This window comes from Typopeltis vanoorti, chromosome 16, assembly GCF_054136105.1.
Source record: "Typopeltis vanoorti isolate ZY-2024b chromosome 16, IOZ_Tvanoo_1.0, whole genome shotgun sequence".
NCBI lineage: Eukaryota > Metazoa > Arthropoda > Arachnida > Uropygi > Thelyphonidae > Typopeltis > Typopeltis vanoorti.
This window is the reverse complement of record NC_143564.1, coordinates 90,149,677-90,172,834: the sequence shown is the minus strand read 5'-3', so window position 1 is coordinate 90,172,834 and position 23,158 is coordinate 90,149,677. Positions and strand designations below refer to the sequence as shown.

Sequence of the window (23,158 nt, the reverse complement as noted above, 5' to 3'; positions counted from 1 at the left end):
TTTTGTTTTTCAAATCTGCCATGTAAAGAACTTTGCTCCAGTACATCATGCTTTTGAGGCAACCCCAAAACCAAAAGTCACAGATTGTCTGGTGAATGTGGTGCTCATTTTATAAAAAATGACTGACTGATTACTCATCCTCTGTGAAATGTTGATGCAATAATTCTTGAACTTCATGTCCTGTGTTAGGAGATGCTCTATCTTGCAGCAACACTGTTGTATTCAGGCACCTTCTTTGCTACAGTTGTGAGATGATGAAATTGCTCAACCTGTAATGTGCATCTGTGATCATGCAGGTCACAGGTCCAGCTCAATGAAATTCTTCGAAGAAAAATAGCTCAATAACAAACTTGGCCATTAATCCTAACCATACTGTGACCATTTTGAGTGTTTACTGTTTCACAACATGAAAATGCACTTGATCATGCTATAGAATGTTCCAAGGCTAATCCTCGTCCACCTGCATGTATGCCAGAAGTATCAATGCAAACATTTCTCAAACGCTGGCATTTCCCAAATTCAACTCTTGGCTGTGGTTGAGTTTATACAGGTAGCATTTGAATGCTTTATGCAAAGTCCTCCATACTATTGTATATGACAAATCTAATTGTTTGGCTACTGCACATGCAATGCATGAACTTACAGCATTCTCATTTAACTGCTCAACAACTGCAGTTCCAACATTTTCAGTCATTTATGGAATTTCAGATATATTCCCCTCTTCATGGTTGGACTGTCAAACTGCCAGTCTCTTCCAATCGATGAACCATGTATCACACTCCATTTGGTGTCATTCAGCCTTTTTGTAAAGCCTTTAGATATCTATACTTGCAAATTGTTGCTGCTTCAGCATTTTCCCCATTTCTATAGAAACAAGCAAGGCATGTTCAGACAAATCGAGATCCATTGCACAAGTTGAATGAGTGTAGTAGCCAGTCTCACTCCACTTTATTACCATCTTACAGCTAATTTGGTATGCAAAATTCATTATCTCTTCTCGCTCGCAGTGCCATATTTTCCCTGTTAGTCAATTTTCTTGAACATTTATTTTTTTATTTATTGTTGAAAGCAAGAGGGTGAGAGTGAGGAGCAGAAGGGTGTGGAGTGGTTTCTTTGCATGGAGGATGGTTGAACCGTGGAATGCATTGCCTGATAGAGTGGTGAGAGCAAGAACGGTCAACGAGTTTAACGGGTGGTATGATAGACTTTGTGTTTCCTAGGCGAGACCTCCCACGAGGAGTCTTCATAGACTTTGTGTTTCCTAGGAAGGACCTCCTGCGATGAGTCATTTGACTCCATGGAGGCCTGAATCATAAGAATAATAATAATTTCAGACTATGTTTTCATTTGATACAAGGGAAAGGATTCTTTTGTGATTAATTCTGTTAAAGTTTCCACGGTGTGATCAGAAAATCGAAACAGTTCCCTGTTTAAAGTCCTGTTTATTGTAGGCCCAAGCAGAATCATTTATACACACATAAAAGAATAAATTAATAAATAAATGTATATGTGTAAGAATAAATTAATAAATAAATATATATATTAATATATATATATAAATTTATTCTTTTATGTGTATATAAGTGATTCCGCTTGAGCCTACAATAAACAGGACTTTAAACAGGAAACTGTTTCGATTTTCTGATCATAATTCTGATCAGATTAAAATTATTATAGTGGAGTGAGGAATCCTACATAAAGATTCCTTTTAAACGAAAGTACGATTTTTAATCTGGTGCTGTTTGTTTGTCTGTTATTGAAGAAAGAGAAAGTTATCAAGCAATGAAAATTATCTGAATTTATGGAATATTTTAGCCAGTTTTCCATATTTAAAACAAAATTATATTGTATACACATAATTTTTAAAAAATTCTAATTCTACATGTATCATCACAATACCTTGATACTACTACTTTAGTTTAGTTGTGCTAACTGTGTTTTTGATACAGTCTGATTTATGGCAATTTATCTAATTTCATTTTTCAGCTACATCACCATGGGGGTGAATTTAGGAAACCTGAGCGCCTTGAGAACGTTTCGTGTGCTTAGAGCCTTAAAAACTGTAGCTATAGTTCCAGGTAAGTTCCCACTGATCTAATAATTAAAGAAAAAATTGTATGCACCTACAAATGAGTAATAACGGATTTTTATTTCAATAAAAGTAGCCAACATAATAGTCAATGTATGCTTTCCATTGTTATACATGTTCAGATATTTTCACTTGAGTTGTTAACTGTTATTACTTCTTTTCTAGTTTTTTTTTTTTTTTAGTTTATCTCCATGTAATTATTCTGATAAATTGAAACAAAAGAATTTTCACGAAACTAATCAAGAAAATATAAAAATATTCTGTGTGAGATTTATTATTATTATTTTATTTTTTATTTCTTGTGGAAAAATACCAGAAAACAGATTCCTAGTATAAATAATATTACATATAAAACTCTCAGTAGAGTATGATGTGATGATATGTTAAGCCATTGCTTAACTGAGCAGCCATTTCCTGGCTGTTTTATTGTTATGAGGCACACTGAATCATTCCAATGTCAGGCTTATCTGTTATAAATTCAACTGTTTATAAAATTTGTCCCTGTTTCATATTTAGACAGTATAATGAGTATTTTTAACTTTAGTCAAACAGAGAATAAACTGGAAATTGGGTTGCAAACATTTGGCAGTGTTTAATCACAGAATAAACTGTATATAGAGATCTGTTGAGAGATGTAAATATGTGTTTACAAATGTAAAGATTAAATTTTTTTATTATACTTCTTCCTCTGCTGCTTTCTCCAATGAAGTTGATGATGTAACTACATTGATTTGGAATCAGAGCTTTATTTTTAAGCTCAAACAGGACATGCATTTTTTTCTACATTTTGCAAAAACATTTGGTTGAATAATACTGCATGTCCCACTGCAATTGAAATTGAGTATGATGAGGTTGGATAGTCTGTTGAAAGACTGTTTAAAGGGATGGAGTGCAATGAAAGGTGACATGCTTGATACCACAAGTTCTGTTCTGGGACTGCTGTTTAATTTATATATCAATGATATAATTAAGTTTGAGAGGAGATATTCAGTTTTTTGCTAATGATGCTAGATCTCAAAGAGCAGTTACAGGAATCTCTCTTGCAGTGCTGTAACAAGAGAATCTGAATAGGTTCAAGTCCTTTGGGCAGCTGAAGGGATGTTCATTAAGTGTAAAAATCTTGCACTTTAGGCAGAGAAGAGATGGAAGTAGAGTGCTGAGGCAAATGGCCATTTCACTACTCTCAAATGTTTGGTACAAGAACAGATTAAGGTCATATGTCCTATAGATAAGAAGAGAAGAGGTGATATCATTGAGACAAAAACGTTGGTGACAGTCTTTTGGACAAGTATAAGTAGTGCTTTTTTGGGGTATGGTACAGCATACTGGCACCTCTATTAAACAGTGACAAGTAACATATGGATGCAGTACATTTTGTAATTTGTAATATTCAATAATTTTTTTGCATGTTTACCTAGTGTTCAAATAAACTTAGTTACTTAATGAAAATTTTTACATGGAACACTTTGAAAACAAAGTACTTACCACAGCTACATACAAGCCACAAGTGTGGTTACGCTATGTAGATGATGTGTTTGCCATCTGGCCCCATGGACAAGACATTTTGGGTGCTTTTGTCACCTACCTAAACAGCCAACACCCCAAAATTCACTTCACGGTAGAAAAAGAATCAAATAACTGTTTACCATTTCTTGACACATTAGTCACCTGCCTTTCAGATGGATCACTATCTTTTTCTATTTACAGAAAGCCTACACACAGGAAGATACCTACATAAACAATCACATCATCATCCAGTCCAACAGTACGGCATTTTAAAAACACTTACACACACAGAGCCAGAGCCATTTGTTCTAACGATACAGCTCTGACCACCGAACTCCAATACCTGCGCCATATGTTCTTAGCCAACAGCTACAATCCCTACAAAATAGATAAAATACTACATAGGCCCATTACTCTGCCCTCCCCTAATACACAAGAATACAACATGACCATTTCTATTCCCTATATCAGAGGTATGTCATAAAAGATAGCCAAAGTATTGTTGAAACATGGCCTTTGCACCACTTTCAAACCTCATGTCAAGCTGGCAACTCTGATCCACTCACCTAAGGATAAACTTCACCCTTTAGCAAACCCATGAGTGTATGAAGTTCCGTGTGACTGTGACTTGGCCTATTATGGGCAAACAGGAAGATCAGTGAACATCTGCCTGGAAGAACATGAAAGATACATTCGCTACTATTACTATGGCAAGTCGGGACCGGCAGACAACGCTTTGGACACTCCTTCACACAGGATTAAATGGAGGAAAACAAATGTGCTATTTAGGAGTCATTATAGATCTGAAAGATTATTTTTTGAGTCAGCAATGGCTTTGAAGAATTCTCCGAACCTTAACAAATATGGTTGCATTAATTTGCCAAAAATTTGGGAGACGGTCCTAAGAAAAACTCCTGGATAACTGCTGGTTTTTTTTTTTTTTTTCCCCCGTTAGAGGGTGCCAAAAAATAAGACTTTAGATCTTTTGTCTTTTGCAATTATATTGTTTCACTCACTCACTGTTGCATTTACAAGTGTGTTGTGCTCTGATGATGCTGAGTTGAAAATCAGCAAAATATTATTATTATTATTATTATTCAGGCCTCCAAGGAATCAAAAGACTCATCGAGGGACGACCTTCCTAAGACATAAAGTCTGTCAAGACTCATCAAGGGGAGGTCCCCCCCTGAGAAACACAAAGTCTATCATACCACTCTTTAAACTCACTGACCGTTCTCGCTCCCACCACTCCATCAGGCAATGCATTCCACGGCTCAACCACCCTACATACAAAGAAACCACTCCTTACCCTCTTGCTCACAGTTTCCTTTTGTAACTTCCAGGGTTGGCCTCTTGTCATCACTCCTTCCTGCTGTTCAACCAAGTGAAAGAACTCCCCAGTGTCAACCCTGTAACCACCTCTCAACAGTTTAAAAGTCTCAATCATATCACCTCTCCTTCTTCTATCCACCAAACTCTGCAGTCCACATTCTCTCAGCCGATCCTCATAACTATCCTTGTACAGTCCTGAAACCATCTTTGTCATCCGTCTTTGTATCCTTTCCACAGTTAATTTATCCCCTTCAAATCCTGGGGACCAAATCTGAGAACAATAGTCCAAGTGTGGTCTGATCAGAGACTTATACAATGCAATGATAACCCTCTTATCTCTGCAGGTCAGTGTCCTTCTCATAATAGCAGCAATCCTCTGTGTTACCTTCACCACCTTTGCAATATATCCCCTAAACTTCAGGTTTCTATCAATCATCAGCCCCAGATCTCTTGTCTCCTGTACTTCCTCCAGTATAACTCCTCCCATAGAGTATGCAGCATCCCATCGATGTTTCCCAAACCTCAAGACCTTACATTTTGCTGCATTAAACTGAAACCCCCATTCATTTGCCCATCTATCTAGCTTATTTAAATCCTCTTGCAGGGCTGCCACATCTGCACTATTACTAATAATTCTTCCCAGCTTCGCATCATCTGCAAACAACTGAATATCCCCCCTGCAATCCACTGGCTATGTCATTGATATAAAGGTTAAACACTATAGGTCCTAGTACTGAGCCCTGTGGGACCCCACTTGTAACCCTCTATTTCCTTGAAACTGCCCCACCATACACAACTCTCTGATACCAATCGGACAGCCAATCCTGAATCCAGTTGACCAATCTGACATCCAGACCCACGTGCTGCAACTTAAATATCAGCTTATCATGTGGCACCCTGTCAAATGCCTTCGCCAAGTCTAAGAAAATTGCAGTATATGCCTTTCCCTCATCTAATGTTCTTGTAACTTTATTATAAAAGGCTAGCATATTGCTAAAACAAGAGCGTCCTTTCACAAATCCATGTTGATTCTCACTGATAACATTACCCTCATCAGCCCAATGCTGTATACGGTCCCTCACTACTTTCTCCAAGATCTTAACAACTACTGATGACACACAGACTGGTCTATAATTAGACACTTCCAGTCTGTTGCCACCCTTATGCAATGGCACTATCTTACCTTCCTTCTATTCCCTGGGCACCTTTGCCAAAGCCAGACTTTCATTGAAAAGCCAGGTTAAAGGCACTGTCAATTCCCTAGCACATTCTCTCAAAACTCATGGTGAAATACCATCCAATCCCACAGCTTTACTGACATCCAGAGTACTCAGTATCTGAAACACACTCTCCTCCTGTACCTCCAGACCTCGAACCAGTCCTATCCCTCTAGCATTAAAACTGACTCCTCTAGGATGAAATACTCCAATAAAGTGTTCATTGAACAATTCCACTATGTCCTCTGCATCAGTCACTCTATTCCCATTTTTATCCCACAATATTAAGCGTTAATAAAACATCTTTGTTGATAAAAGTGTTTGTGGTGTTGTTAATACCATGAAAAATAAGTCATGAATAATGAAATTTGCATTTTTACTACACCTGTTGTACATATATTTGATCTAACTCTTTTTAGCATTTTAAATTACTTTCATGTGTATATATTAACATGTTCATGGCAGGCTGTGTCTCATGTAGGTCTGTATTTTAGTTCTACAATAAAACTTTTATTTCGTTTGGCTTGTCACTATGCAGTATGGTGTTCATTTGAGTTGTTTCTAATTATTATGAATTCTCCAATTACTCTATTTTTCACTAAATATAGTATATATTGTGCTGTTTTTGTGCCACAATAAAATTTACTTTGTTTTGCTGGTAGGAAAGATGTGTTTCATTATATAGGGTCATTTTCATTCTAATACTAAACTACTAATATATACCAGATATGCAGAAATTCTGCTGTCCTGCTTGAAGGATAAAAAAAGCTTGAAGGATAAAAAAAAGCTTGAAGGATGTACATGAGTCAATTTGTTTCTTCCCCTTGCAAATGTGTTAAGTAAATCATTTTACTAGGTTATAGTAAAAAAAGTTTCGAACTGTAAAGTAAAATATGAAAATATTTCTTTTTCTCTTCCACAGTTTAAGAGATTAAAAATAAATGAGAAAATTAGTGTAGTTAACTACATTGGCTGTGTCAAAGACTGTTTTTGTTCATTATGGTATCTGTGTCCAACAGCTAGGAATGACTGACATTAATGACAGGCAAAGTTGCTGGATTGTTGATTAAAAAAAAAAAGACCTCTGTGTGAAGTATAACTAGCTAAATTATCAAAATAAGAGACTTGGATGCAGAACTGTTGTTTGGGTATATGTTGTCCCAACATTTAAGAAATATATAGTTTTTTAAAATTGTTTTTTAATGGTTGAGATACATTATTAAATGGTTATTATTAAACAAGGTTGAGATACAATTTTGCTGTATTTAGCAGCCCTCTAAACTTGCTTCTAGACATTACCTTAGTTACGACCTTTGCTTAGTGAGTTATGACCCTGTTTGGATGTGCATTACGTAAAGAAATGGGAAGAATATAAGCATGAAAATTTCTAAGGAATGTGCAAACAATGAAGTTGCCTATGCTGGCAAAAGTAAATAGCAACAGCTACTATCTTTAAGAAAGAAAAAGTTATCACAATGCGAAGTAAAAATATCAGTAAAAATATTTTTTTAGTTTTTTCTTTTCATATACTTTCAATCTTCAACTTTTCCTGCTAACAAAGAATCAGTATGGCACCTTTTTTTTTTTTTTTTAACAAAAAAGTACTGGGTATAAGAGAAATATTGCATAGGGTATTAGGTGGTTTTAAAATGAGAGGAAATGAGAAAATTTTCTTTTACTGTTTCTCAGTGGCATTCATAACATCCTTAATTTTTACTCTTGGAAAGCTTCAAGTAGTGACTCTATTGTCAAACATAAATTTAACAAGCAAATCATTGTACCATATTATATGGTGCAATGCAATGCTTCTTTCGCTTGGTTAAACAGCGGGAAGGAGTGATGACAAGAGGCCATCCCTGGAAGTTACGAAAGGAAACTGTGAGCAAGATGGTGAGGAGTGGTTTCTTTGCATGGAGGTTGGTTGAACCATGAAATGCATTGCCTGATGGAGTGGTGAGAGCGAGAATGGTCAATGAGTTTAAGGAGTGGTATGATAGATTTTGTGTTTCTTAGGGGGGATCTCCCCTCGATGAGTCTTGATAGACTTTGTGTTTCTTAGGAAGGACCTCCCATGATGAGTCTTTTGACTCCATGGAGGCCTGAATAATAATAACATCCTTTTTCTTACCTTCTACTTGAATAATCTTATTATTGTTATTATTACTAGTACTACTACTAGTAATAGTCTTTGACATCTTACTAACTTGTGTATTTTACTATCTCATATACTACTAATACTTATCTTCTTTTTTAACAGCATTTTCCCTGCATTACCTCCATCTTAAATTAATTACAAGAATATAGAATGAAAGGAGAAGATAGTGTACGAGAACAAGGAGAGCAAGTTTGTTGAATTTCTGAGAGATAAATATCTTAAGCATCATGCAATTGAAACAGCTACAAGCTTTAGTGTTTTGGATTTGGTGATGCCTTCACAAGATGTAGTTGTTAATGAACTATCGAGACTGCCACCAATTGGTTAAGATGGATCATGAGGTACTTGTTTTGGAAGTGGTGAAACAAGAAAAAAAAGTTACCAAAAAGGGATATATGGAGAATCATAAGATAGGTGATTATTGAAAGCTCTGTAGTCAGCTGACATTAGTACATCTCGTAGATGAGCTGTACAGAAAAGATGTTCAATGTGCATGGAAATTAAAAAGGCACTATCTGACACAAGCAATATATAACTGCATAGCAAGGATTAAGTAAGTAAGTAAGTAAATAGCGTAGGAGTGAAATGAATGAACAAGGAATTCAATTTGCTTTGTTGGAAAACAATGTTGTGGAGGAGATACACGACAGATCATGGAGACCAGATCCATGAAAAGTATAATGTACAGGCTAGGAAAGTGCCGAATATGGTAATGATACAGTAGGAGAGGAGATTGGTCAAGTTAATTCAAAGTTAATTCATTCACTATATGGTAAGCAAGAGGAAGACTAATTATGGTAGGATGACATTGGTGATAGTCATGTTAGCAGAGTGACTTTTGCAAAAGATATAGTGGAATTATTGTATGAACACTTTATCGTAAATGATATAGGGGGGCACTAGTGGGTCAAGCACTACGAACGTGTTTTGAAGAGCTCCTGATTCAGATAAGTTTTACTAGGAATAATTAAGTATATATGCGTAATTGTTTAAGTAAGAGCGGCTGTAAACGTTGTACGCTACCGATATTATTAGTGTGGGGTTTTTTTCTTGCTTAAACTAAATACGAAAACGTTAATATTAGACCTAGTAACCTGCAGAGAAAAAAAAAAAAAAATGGCGGCGGCATTGTCATTCCATGATTTTAATTTGGATTTCAGTCGGTTCGTTAAGTGTGAGGTCTGTTATATGTATTCCTTCGACTACATAAATGATTTGTGGGTGTTTAGTGCAGATGGAAGAAGGGTGTGTGCGAAATGTGACCTGAACGAGGAATTGATGAATGTGAATATGAAGTTGATGACAGAAAGTGCTAGTACCGATTGTGTCGCGAGTGCACGTTTGAAAGAGAAGGATGGCGAGGAAGACAGGCGAAAAAATGTTAAAAAATCAGGAAAAAAGAAAAAGAGCGATTTGACAACCGTAACGGATGTTAAAAGAGACGAAAGTGAGGCAGAAAGAAACGAAATTGAGAGAACGAATGAAAGTAGAAATGGCGTGGTGCAGAAATCGCAAGTAAAAAAAATCGAAAGAATGAATGATAGCGAAAAAAGAATGACTGATGGCGAAAGTTGGACGCATGTTGTAACGAAAGTACTGAACCAAAGAAAGATGAATGACAGTAAAAGTGAGAAGAATGATAGCGAAAGTTGGACGCATGTTAGTCCGAAAGTACGGAAACAAAGAAAGATATGTGAGAGTGAAAGTGAGAAGAATGATAGTGAAAGTTGGACGTATGTTGGACCGAAAGTACGGAAACAAAGAAGGATGAATGAGAGGGAAAGTGAGAAGAGGGGGTCGAGAGTTAGAAAGTTAGAAAGATTTAATGATAGAGTGAATGTGTCGCGAGGTTCAGAAGGTGAATTGGATTGGATGAAGCAAGAAATGAAATGGATGCGGAATGAAATTAAGAGAATTCAGGTCAAAACTATTAAAATAAATCATGATGGCATGAAAGAGATAACAAAAGATGAGCGAGTGGCGTTGTATGGTGACTCCATTATTATAAGTGTGCTAGAGGATAAAATGCACAAGGTATGTTTTCCAGGCAGTAAAATGAGTAGAGTGATTGAGGCATTGAATATGAGGCGGGACCGAGCAAAAGAGTTAATTGTATTAATTGGTACGAATGATTTGAGAGAGAACAAAGAGCATGTCAAAATGAATGTCAGGAGACTGCTTGGAAAGATAAAGGAGAATAGTATGACAGAAAGGGTAGTCAGTGTGTTGCCTAGGTATGATTGTGGTGAAATGAGGCAGAGCGCAAGGATTATGAATGATATTCTGGCTGAAATGTGTGAGGAGATGGGAGTACAGTTTGTTAATGTGTGGAATGAGTTTGAGGGACGAAGTGAGCTGTATGGGAGCGATGGACTGCATTTGAGTGGTTATGGTGTGAGTCGCTTGGAGAGACTGCTGCTGGAAGGTAGAGAAGTGAATAGAGAGAATGAATCAGATCGAGAGGGGAGTGATGTGGAAGAGCAGGAGAGATTGAAGGAGTGGAAATGAATGTGGAAGTGAGTGGTATGAGTATAGAAAATGAGAGAATGGGTGTGCAAGTGGAGCAGGGAAACGAGGAGGCTCAGGGTGGACAGGGATACACAGCGTGAGAAAGGTGGATGCTCCAAGAGGAGGTGAGAGAATGTGTAGGCAGGAAAGTAATGGGCTGATCAGGGATCAAAAGGAAACAGATGGAATCGCAAAGGGTTCTAAAATGAAGAATCAGAAAGGGAAATGGCCCCAGTCCAGCATGGAGAGATCACATCGAGTGAGTGGTATCAGTGGAACTAGCTGTAGATCCAGAAATGAGTTGTTGTGTTTGTATACCAATGCTAGAAGTATAAGAAACAAGGCGAATGAAATGGTTGCACTAATTGCGTCTGTGCACCCAGAGATTGTCGGAATAAGTGAGACATGGTTAGATGAGGATGACATCCTGACAGGAATAGAGATGGAAAGGTGTGATGTGTTTCGTGAGGATAGAATGGGTAAAAAGGGAGGGGGAGTGCTATTGATGATAGAGAAAGAGTTATGTCCATACAAGGTAGAGATGCAAGAGGGAAATGGGGCCAGTGGTTTTGAGGCAGTATGGTGTGAGATAGAGGTGAATAGAATCAAATACTTGGTGGGATGTTGTTATAGACCTGGTAATGTGGATGGTGGTGGTAGTGAAATGTATAGTCAAATAAGCCAAGCAAATAAGAAAAGGGTGATCATTATGGGTGATTTTAATTATGGCAATATAGACAGGAATGAAGAGATAGCAACTGGAAGTAAAGAAAATGAGTTTCTTGAGTTTTTGAGGGATAACTACCTCAGACAGTATGTAACAGAGGGCACACAAGGATTAAGGGTCTTGGATTTGGTCATCTCATCGGAGGATGTAATTATCAATGAGGTATCAAATCATCCACCAATTGGTGAAAGTGACCATGATGTGATTACTTGGGTGGTTGCCAGCAGTGCAAGGACCCCTGTGAAAAAAAAGGGTATATGTGGAACTACAAGGGGGGTGATTATGAAGAGCTCAGGAGACAGCTTGCAGGTGTAGCATGGAATGAGGAGTTAGCTGGAAAAGAGATCAATGCAGCTTGGGGGATTTTCAAAAAATATTTAGTGGATGCAATGTCTAAATGTATACCACGGGTGAGAAGGTTAAATAAGTTAGGTGTGAGATGGATGAATAAAGAGATTAAGCATGCTATACAGAGAAAAAGGGCATTGTGGAGGCAGCATAAGAGAAGTGGAAGTAACCAATTTCATGAGTTCTACAAAGACCAGGCAAGGAGAGTGACTTGGTTGGTGAGAGTAGCTAAAGAGAGGTATGAACAGCAGTTAGCTAATGAAGCTAAAAAGAATCCTAGGGAGTTCTTTCGATATGTAGCCAGCAAAAGAAAGAATGATTATGGAAGGATGACATTGATTGGAGGAAATGGTATAAAGACAGCTGATGTAGTATGTGTGGTGGAGATACTTAATGAGCAGTTCATAAAGATCTTTCAATCTTGTGAATGTGACTTCATGGAGAGAATGAGAGCAGTTGATGATGGAGAGGAGAGACTGACTGTAAGTGAGCAAAAGGTGTTTGGGGAGTTGAGTAAACTAGATGTAAATAAGGCTGTGGGACTTGATAATATATCACCGCGTATTCTGAAGGAATGTGCCAGAGAGTTGACACCTGCCTTGACATATTTTTTTAATACGAGTCTTGCACTTGGTCGAGTCCCTAAAGAGTGGAAGGAGGGCAAGATTGTGCCACTTCATAAAGGAGGTGATCGAACTCAAGCATCAAACTATAGGCCTATCTGTGTGTCAGGTGTTGTGGTTAAGTTGTTGGAGAAGCTTGTGAGAACTAGGATCCAGAGTTGGGTTGACAACAATGGTATAATCTTTGATGGACAGCATGGATTTGCTAAAGGGAGGTCGTGTTTTAGTAATCTACTTACTTATTACAATCAAGTGACTGCTTCCTTGGACAGAGGAGAAGGATACACAGTAATATACTTGGATTTTGCAAAAGCTTTTGATAGAGTACCTCATGATAAGTTGACAGTCAAACTAGAGCAGATGGGGTTGGATATTAGATTAGTGCATTGGATTGGAGACTGGCTATCTGATAGGTATCAACAAGTTGTGTATGGGGGTGCAATATCCAGGAAAAGGAAAGTCACTAGTGGAGTGCCTCAGGGATCTGTTTTAGGGCCATTACTATTTAACTTGTATATTAATGATATTGGCAAAGATTTGGATGGAGATATTCAGTTGTTTGCAGATGATGCAAAGTTGGTGCGAACCATAAAGAGTAGTGAAGATGTTGTGGCCTTGCAAGAAGACTTGAATAAATTGAGTGATTGGGCAAGCAAATGGGGATGTGAGTTCAATGTTGCAAAATGTAAGGTTTTAAAATTTGGAAAACAAAGATGGGATGCAGAATTTATGCTTGGTGAGAATATATTGTTGGAAGTAGAGGAAATAAGAGATCTGGGAGTGATAGTGGATAAGGATCTAAAATTTAGAGGACACATCGCCAAAATTGTGAAGACAACACAAAGACTTCTGGGAATGATGAGGAGGACACTGACGTGTAGAAGTAGGGAGATTCTTGTTCCATTGTATAAGGCTTTGATTAGGCCACACATGGACTATTTTGCCCAGATTTGGTCACCTGGTTTTCAGAAGGATGAAGAGATGTTGGAAAGGGTCCAAAGACGACTGACTAAGGTAGTTTCTGACCTCTGGAATGTCGAGTATGAGGAAAGATTGAAAAGATGTAATTTGCAGAGTCTAGTGGAGAGAAGGAAGAGGGGAGATATGATAGAGACCTACAAGTTGGTAAGGGGTTATTATTGGATCAATGGTGGAGAAGTTCTACAGAGAATAGTGGGAGATCAGGGGAGAACCAGAGGTCATACCTGGAAACTGTATAAAGAGGGTGTGAGTAGGGGAGTGAGAGGCAGGTTTTTTTCATGCAGAGTTGTGAATGATTGGAATGCCTTGCCTGAGAGTGTGGTGTCTGCAAGGAGTTTGAATGTGTTTAAGACCCGGTATGATGAGATGTGTGTATGATAAAAGGACCTCCTAGATGAGTCTTTGACTCCATGAGGTCTTGTTTAATAATAATAATAATAATAATAATAATGATGCCATGCAATATATTGAGCGGAGGCAATTATTAAGAGAATTGGAAGTGTAAGAATCAGAGATGCATCAGGTGTTGATTGGGTTAAAAGTTAATAAAAACTGAGGGAATCAATATCACCATGTATTCTTAAGGAATGTGCACAAAAGTTAAATATACCTTGACCTAGTTATTTCACAAAAGTCTTGAAGTGGGTAATGTTATCAAGGAGTGAAAAGACAGCAAAATAGTACCACTCCACAAGCATAGTTATTAGCAAAAGAATGCATGATTTGGATGATGGACATAGTATTCTTTATGATGGTCAACATGGAGTTATAAAGGGAACATCTTGTTTTAGCAATTTAGTTCCAATTTATGACAAGGTAAAAAGTGTGTTAAATAAGGAAGAATCATGTACAGTAATATTCTTGTACTTTGCAAAAGTGTTTTAGATTACCATATGATAAGTTTGATTACCATATGATATTTATTTCCACCCACTGTGCAAGCTGCAGTGGGTGGGAATAAATAGTAAATTGGTTATATGGATTGACTCTCTGAATGATACCAACAAGTTATGTATGATGAAGCAGTGTCTCGAAAGAGGAAGGTAACCATTGACATGGCCCAGGGTTATGTTCTTGGGTTACTGATATTTAACTTGCTTGTAAATGATGCATCATGTGGACTGACTGTGGATCTTCAGTTGTTTGCTGATGATGGATAGTTGGGGAGAATTTTAAATAATGCTGCTGGTGTTAATTCCTTGCAGGAGGATTTGAATAAACTTTTGACTTTGACAAAGGAGTGAGGTTTTAGTTTTAATATTAATAAGTGCAAAGTATTGCATTTTGTAGAAATATAAGGCTGCATGCAGTATTAATGGGTATACTGCAGGATGTGGATGAGATTCAAAATTTGGAAGTGATCATTGACAGGAGACTGAAGATTAGAGGGCATATTGTAAGTGTTGCTAAGACTGCACATCATAGTGTTGTTATGATAAGAAATACTTTACTATGTAGGGATAAGTAGGTGGTTGTGCCACTATATAAAGCACTGGTCAGACTACACTTGGACTATTATGCTCAGATTTGGTCACCTGGTTTTGAGTGTGATGTGGAAACATTGGAGAGTGTCCAGAGATGAGTGACTAAGACAATATCATGACTTTGAAATGCTGGCTATGGAGAGAGGTTGAAGAAATATGGATTGCAGAGTTTGTTGGATAGGAAAAAAATAGGTGATATGATAGAGATGTTTAAGTTAGTAACAGGATTTTATCAGATTAATCCAGAGAAGATTATAAAAAGAGTAGAAGGCAAGAGGTGAAGAACCAGTGACCATGCCTGGAAGTTGTATAAGAGTTTGTTGAAGAGGGGTATAAGAAATAGATATTTTACATGGAGAGGTTTGAGTGAATGGAATGCATTACCTGAATATGTTGTTAATGGAGGAGTGTTAAGGATTTTAAGATTCAGTATGATAAATATTGTTAGTTGAATGAACCTCCCACAATGAGTCTGCTGACTTCATGGAGGGTGTAATAATCATCATGATAATAATATTTTCAGCATATTTTTCTCATCCTGTCTGATTTTTCTAGACATTTCTTCATTTTTTCTGATTGCTGCATTGAATTATCTAATAATGTGTTATGATCTGGATACTTTTGTTGATAATAAAAAGTATTTTTCCCTACCTACTCCTGCTTGAGAAAAATCAATATCATGACTTTGGAATGCTGGCTATGCAGAGAGGTTGGATAGTTTCAGTCAGTTGATATTGAGACTGATTTCTGTTAATGTATCAGTCACCTAACAATTAAATGCAAATATTCTAGTTATTTATATTTAGTTTAGATTAACATTTATCTAGTTATATATATATATATATATATATATATATATATATGTGTGTGTGTGTGTGTGTGTATGTGTGCAAGTCTAGCTGACCCTGCACATAGTGCAAGACCAAGGCAACTCATGGTAAAAGTAGAATAAGCTCTGATCACTAATCTTAATATTTACCCTTAATGCAAAGCACATCTCCTGGAGGAGATGTATGATGCTTTTGTATTAAAGGCAAGGGGCCACAACTCAGACTGGTTTCGACCTTTATTGAGGTCTCATCAGTCGGAGCCAGGCTAGAAATATCAAGATTTTAGTAATACAGAGCTTATAAGTATTTTACCAGAACAAGTTACCATAAGGTGTTTTAACCTTATTAAATAAAAATCTCAGAAGGAGATATAAATGTAGAAAGTATTTTACCTTTTACCCCAAGGTAAAATACTTTCTACATTGCATATTGACTTCACTAACTTCTGTGGCCTCAACTCCAACCTTAATAGTGTCTACTACCATCTCCAGTCTACCAAATCCCACACCTACTCTTTTTGAAAGAAACTCAAATTTCACCTCCTCCAGCACTGCTCATCTGAACCTTCCAAACTACACACTCTTTAATTCCTTTTGACTCAACGGTGGTATGTGTATATATATCCACTCTGACATACCTTGCAAGAGAGCACTCAAACTAGAATTGCCGAACTTTGACTTTTTTTTTGGTTGAAAATCTCCCTTCCCCACTCATTCAAAATCATTTGCTGTCTCTATTGCTCTCCTAATGCCACCAGCCATTCTGAGCTCTTTAATTTCCTCTTCTTAATAATTGATGTTCTCTTGTCTCACTTCCCTAACAGCAGACTCATCCTCCTAGGAGATTTTAATGTACACAACACCAACTGGCTTTCCTCCTCTTGTACAGATCTAGCAGAGATGCCGAAACATTTGCCATCACCAGCAACCTTACACAAATTGTTTACATGCCAACCAGAATAACAGATAACTCCAACCACTTCCCAATTCACCCTTGATCTCTTCCTCACCAATGACCTTTCCAAACATACAGTGAATGTAATGGGCCCCCTAGGTAATTCCAACCACAATCTGGTGCTCATCTGCTCCCCATGCAACAACAACACTTACATAGCCACTCACATTCAAGAATTGTTTTGTATTATAACAGTGGCAAGTGGGACAGCCTCTGGTCTTCCAACCCAAACATATGCATCTGATATCACCAAAGTAATCCTTACTGGCATGGAAACATACATTCCCCACCCTACTCTGAACTGTGGTCCTCCTAACAAAATCCTGGTTCTCCAAAAGTTCTGCCAAGGTTGTACAAATAAAAAAATCAAGCATACCACAACTAGCTTACATCAAGAACTCTGTCTTCCCTTAGTGCTTATACTCAAGCTCGAAATAGCTGCAAGAAAACCATGAATACTTCCAAAACAGAGTTTGAAAGAGCAAAAAGCAGGAAACTTGCAACCTATCCAAACAGTAGCCAAGCCTTTTGGTCTCTTTCCAAAGCAATTGGTTGTAACTTTTGCCCAAAACTATTCCCATCCCTTCATACACAAATGGCTCTACTGCATCATCATCCACAGATAAAGCCAATCTCCTGGTTTCACACTTTGCTTCCAATGCATGCATACCTGACAATAGTAAATTTCACCCAATCATTCCAGATGCCCAATATACAATGCTCCCTATATCCTTTTGTCAGAAGGAGATCAGAAAAATATTGTCCCAATTAGAAATAAGTCTCCTGGCCCGGATTGCATTCCTCCAATTGTCTTAAAGGATATCCTATGTTACCTATATATATATTCTCTTACTCCACTGGTATCTATCCCACAGCCTGGAAATTGGCCTATATCTGACCCATTCCCAAAAAGAGTGACAAATCAATGCCGTCAAACTACTGCCCTATCTCACTCACCTCAGTCCTATCTAAAGTAATGGAGAGAACCATCAATTCTCAACTCCTCCACTATCTCAAAGGCTCCCAGCTAATAAATGACCACCAGTATGGATTCCATTGCTGCCGATCAACAGGAGATCTACTCACATATATCATCTATCTCTGGACAAATGCTATGAAGAAGTTTGGTGAATCTCATGTGGTTGTACTTGATATCTTCCAAGCTTTTAACTGGGTCTAGTACAAAGCTTACTAAGCAAACTCCCATCATTTGGTCTGTGTCAGGACTTCTGCAATTGGAGTGCCAGTTTTCTGTCTGGATGTGCACTATGTGTGATGGTGGATGGTTCCTAATCCTCTCACCATTCAGCTAATGCCAGGGTTCCACAAGAGTCTGTTTTCACCAACCTTCTTCCATCCATATATCAATGACCTACTTCAGTCAACCTCCAACCCTATACACAACACACATAGCAATCCTCCCTTTCATTTGATAAACCATACTCTACACAACTTATCTCAGCCTACAGAACATCAACCACCACTGCCCTCAATTCTGATCTCCAAGACATCCTCCAATGGGATGCAGATAACCTCATTAATTTCAGGTGCTAGTAAAACCCAGTTCTGTCTTATTTCTCACAAAAAAAGAACCATTTTCTCCCAGTATTATTTGTGATAGCACTCAAATTTCCAGACAAGATGAGATTTATCTTGTTGGAATCATCCTGACATCAAGCCTCTCCTGGCATATATACATTGCAACCATTGCATCCTCATCTTCTAAAAAAAACTAGGCTTTCTCTTTTGCTCAAGGTGTTACTTCACCTCTGAACAGCTTCTAACCTTGTACAAATCACAAATCCACCCAGCTATTTAATTCTGCTCTCACACTTGGAGTGTGGAGAATACTACTCTCACATGCCTTAAGAGCACCCTCAAAATGCTTGACTCAGTATAGAGGAGAACAATTAGATTGACTAATAACCCATCTCTTACCAACTTACTCCTCCCACTTTCACACAGACATTTGGTTTCTGCAGTATGTGTTTTCTATAAATATTTCCATGGCAAATGTTCATCTGAAATAGCATCAATAATTTCCCCACTCAGTACTAAGTCCATTGGAACACATACAGCTGCTGCCCAACATCCCTTCACAGTACACTTTGAAACCCACAGAACAAGTTTCTTTTCCTCCTCCTTCATTCATTCTACTGCTGTATTGTGGAAACAGTCTTTCCCCCTGATGTATTTCTTGAGGAATATGCAGGTTTTTAAATCAAATGTAAACAAGTTTCTCCTTTCCCACCCCATTACCCATACATGGTACTAATGTACTATAGGTTGATTAACCAACCTCTCATGCATGGGCTTCACATTAAAAAAAAAAAAAGTAGAAAATAAATATATGACTTTTTAGTTGATTTAACTTTGGTATCGTCTTGGGCTTTGCTCCCACTGATGAGATCTCAATACAGGTCAAAACCAGTTCTGTGTAGTAGCCTTCCCATAATATTTTTGCAGTATGGGATAATGAGGCAGATGATGTGCTTCTTCATAAACTTTGTTTGCTTTTACTTGGATGACAGATTAAACAATATAATTTTTTGACATTTTTAATTTAAAAATGCATTTATATTTAGCTTTAGCAGACCTTGAAAGTTAAATATCCTCTTTTTCCATTTTAAAAATATTCCTACATATAAGTACAAAGATCACCATTACTTTTAATTTTTTTGTAATAACTATGTTTGAGAGAACTGTACTACAATTGAAGAACTAAAGCAGATGCCTTCATATAATTAATTCACTTCTTTTTTTATTTTCAGGCTTGAAAACCATTGTAGGAGCAGTGATAGAATCAGTAAAAAATCTAAAAGATGTGATTATTCTGACATGTTTCTCTTTATCTATCTTTGCCTTATTGGGATTACAAATATATATGGGTGTATTAACACAAAAGTGCATCAGGGATGCTCCAGAGAATATTACCAATGATGAATTATTTGAATTCATGAGTAATGATTGTAAGTATCTCTAAATGAAAGAAAATTCTAATTCTAAAAAAAAAAAAAAAAAAGATTTATATTGCTTTTTTTCTAGATGAATTTATCTATATCACAGAAGATACTTATTGAGTACCTCTACTTGTCCAGTCTGCCAATGGAGTTTCTATATTCAATAGATATTAAAAATTTAAATCTAAATTCATTAGATTTCATGGGTGAAGAAATACACACGCAAGATATAACAGTTCTTATGGTTTATTATTATTATTATTACAGTATCCTACCTTCTGTGGGGGTAAATTGACTCATCATGGGAAACTCACTTAACTAGTAACATGGCTATCATATTGAATCTCCTTGAAATCATTCACAACAAAAACAACACATTATGCCAATGTGTTCCATTCACCAGTCACTCACCATGTAAAAAATATACTTCTCAAACCCTTTTTCACTGCATCTTTACACAACTTCCAGAGATGACCTCTCATTCTTTCTATTCTGCCTCAACTTTTCTTATAATCCGTCTGTTATCTAGTAAAAATCTCTTCACTAACTTTAAGGTCTCTATCATAGCACCTCTTTTCCTCCTATCCATCAAAGTTTGTAGTCTACATTCTCTCAACCATTCTGCTTAGCCAACATTCTAGAATCCCATCATTTGTCTCCAGATCCTCTCTAGTATTTCCACATCACCATGAAAATTAGGTGATCATATTTGAGCATAATAGTCCATATGCTGTTTAACTAATCCATTATACAAAGGCATCACCTCTTTATCCCTATGTGTTAATGTACTTATTATTATTATTTTTACACCTCCAGGGAGTCCAAGAAGGCACGTGACTCTACAACTCTCCACTATTCAATCCATCAACTGACCGCAACTACACCAACGCCATCTATTGCCGACCATCACCACTAATATTTCCACAGACACTCACATTATCACAGCAAAACAATGTGCAGTCTTTGCAACTTGCAGTGTGCCTTAGTCCATTGCAATCATTACCCCCGAGATATCAAATCTGATCCACTTCCTGAAGCACAGTACAGTATAGTACAGACTTATATCTTTGCATGCTATAGTGTGACAGCTTGCATTTATTAATATTAAAACTTCAATCCATCTCATTTGTCTGAGCCAAAAGTCTCCTTGTATAAACAATTAACATCAGTCATACTCTTGATAATTCAACCTAAATTTACATTCATTTCAAGATCCTCAGTCAAGCCACATGAAATATCATTAAGAAATAAGTTAAACATCAAGGACTCAAGAACAGAACCCCGAGGCACACCACTGTCACCTAAGGGTTCTGCATTATACACAACTTTCTGAAACAATACTAGTAAGTATTGAACCAAACTTTCAATCCATGTAATGAATTTATTTAATCCCATCTTCAGCTTACACACAACTTATGTTGTAATCTATCAAATTCCTTTGCAAAGTCCAAGAATATCATTCTATACGAATCCCCCTCCAACGCATTTGTCACCTTTTCATAAAATGTAATCAGATTGCTAACACAAGATCTACCCTTCACCAGCCCATGACTACCATAGAGAATCCTGTATCCATCACAGTCATGTATTCTATTCCTAACCAATTTCTCCAGTACCTTGACCACAACTGCAGATATATAGACCTGTCTATAATCAGAAACTTCTATCTTAGAATCATGCTTGTGGAGTGATACTATTTTGTATTATTTCTTCTCCATAGGAACCTTTCTTATTGCCAGACTTTCGTTAAATAGCCAAGTCAAGTGCTTAGATAACCCACAGCCTTATTAACATCTAGCCTAAAATTGATACACCTCTGATTTTCTCATTTCTAATTTCCCTGACATTTGCTTCCTTCTACATGTAGCACAGCATCATTTTCACCAGCATGATATACATTAGTAATGAGCTCATTAAATAACTCCACTACATTCAGATAGTTACTATAACTATCTGGCAGTGTCACCGTTCCATAATTATTCTTCCTCTTGCTTGCTGCATAGCAAAAGAATCCTTGTGGATTATCTTTGACCTGATTGGAAGATCTCTCATACTGCACTTTGTCTTTTTTTATTATGCTCGTCACCTTTTTTGCTTGCATTTTAATTTCCTCACACAACTGTTCACAACAAACTTTTGTGCTTGTTCATAAAATCTTTTCTCTCACACCTTTCCTGATTTCACTGTTAAATCATCTCACTCCTGCTTTATTTATTCACATAACTCTTGGTATACAGTACTGCATTGCATGCATCAAATGTTTTCAAATCATTTTCAAATTCAAATTCCCATGCTCTGCCAGTTCTACACACATTCATCAACCCATGGTACTGATGCTAGTTGATTTTTGAGATTTTCATAATCCCCCACCTTATTCCATATATTATTATTATTATTATTATTACCTCAAGACCTCAAGGAGTCAAAGACTCATCTAGGAGGTTTTTTTATCACACACATCTCATCATGGCGTGTCTTAAACACACTCAAACTCCTTGCAGACACCATATATATATTCTATATATATATGCATTCTTTACAGCCTTTCTACTTTCCAAACCATTACATCATGATCACTTTTGCCAACTAGTGGCAGTGTTGATAATTTATTCACAACCGCATCCTGTAATGATATCACCAATTCCAACATCCTAAAACATTGTGGCATAACTGTCTTAAGCTGTTATCATGCCTAACTAATTTGTTGGAAACTCATCACGTTCATTCTCTTTTTTTCATACACCATCTCTTACTGCCAGTACGCATTCCTATAATTAAATCTTCCATTATGATCACCTTCCTTTTATATATCTAACTAATTTGTCTAAACATTTCACAATCAATCCTCCTCACATTCCTTGACATATGACAACCTTTTAGATATACTATTCTATCGATCTCAACCTCACACCATTTTAAATCCTTTAAGAATGGTCTCTGCTATGATTAACAGCACTCCTGCCACTCTTCACTTTTCTTTCTATCCTCTTGAACAATTCCATATCCCTCCACATATCTGTTCTTGCCATTATATCATCCTCAGACAGCCAAATTTAATTAACACCAATTATCTTTGGAAATACTGATTCAATCAGTGCCACAAGCTCAGCCTCTTTATTCTGATACTCCTTAAATTAGTGTACAAGCATAATAATTCCATGCTATATCATGTCATCCCACCAAAACCATCACTCTGTCCTCTAAAATGCTGCAGTGACCCGCTCCCCTGTTTCTTCATTCTGCTTACCCCAGTTTCCATGATCCTGACTCTGATTTCCATTTATTTCCTTCTCATCCTTAATTTTATGCATTGCATCTCTCTATCCTGCCATAATCATTTCCTCACCTTTGTGTCCATTTTCTTCCTGTCATTTCACAACCTGCTTCTCAATCTCTCTCTGATTCTTAACCATACTTATTTTATCTTAACTCTGTTTTCTCATA

The 23,158-nt window shown here is 37.1% G+C and overlaps 1 protein-coding gene across 1 annotated transcript in view; it reads left to right on the top strand.

The window, feature by feature from the left end:
- The window catches only part of LOC150098179 (sodium channel protein para-like), a 1,334,265-nt gene that overhangs the window by 139,880 nt on the left and 1,171,227 nt on the right, over positions 1 to 23,158 (top strand). The window contains 2 exon segments of the mRNA XM_090406598.1: positions 1,987 to 2,078; positions 19,526 to 19,723. Of these exon segments, the coding sequence (XP_090262724.1) occupies positions 1,987 to 2,078; positions 19,526 to 19,723 (290 nt within the window).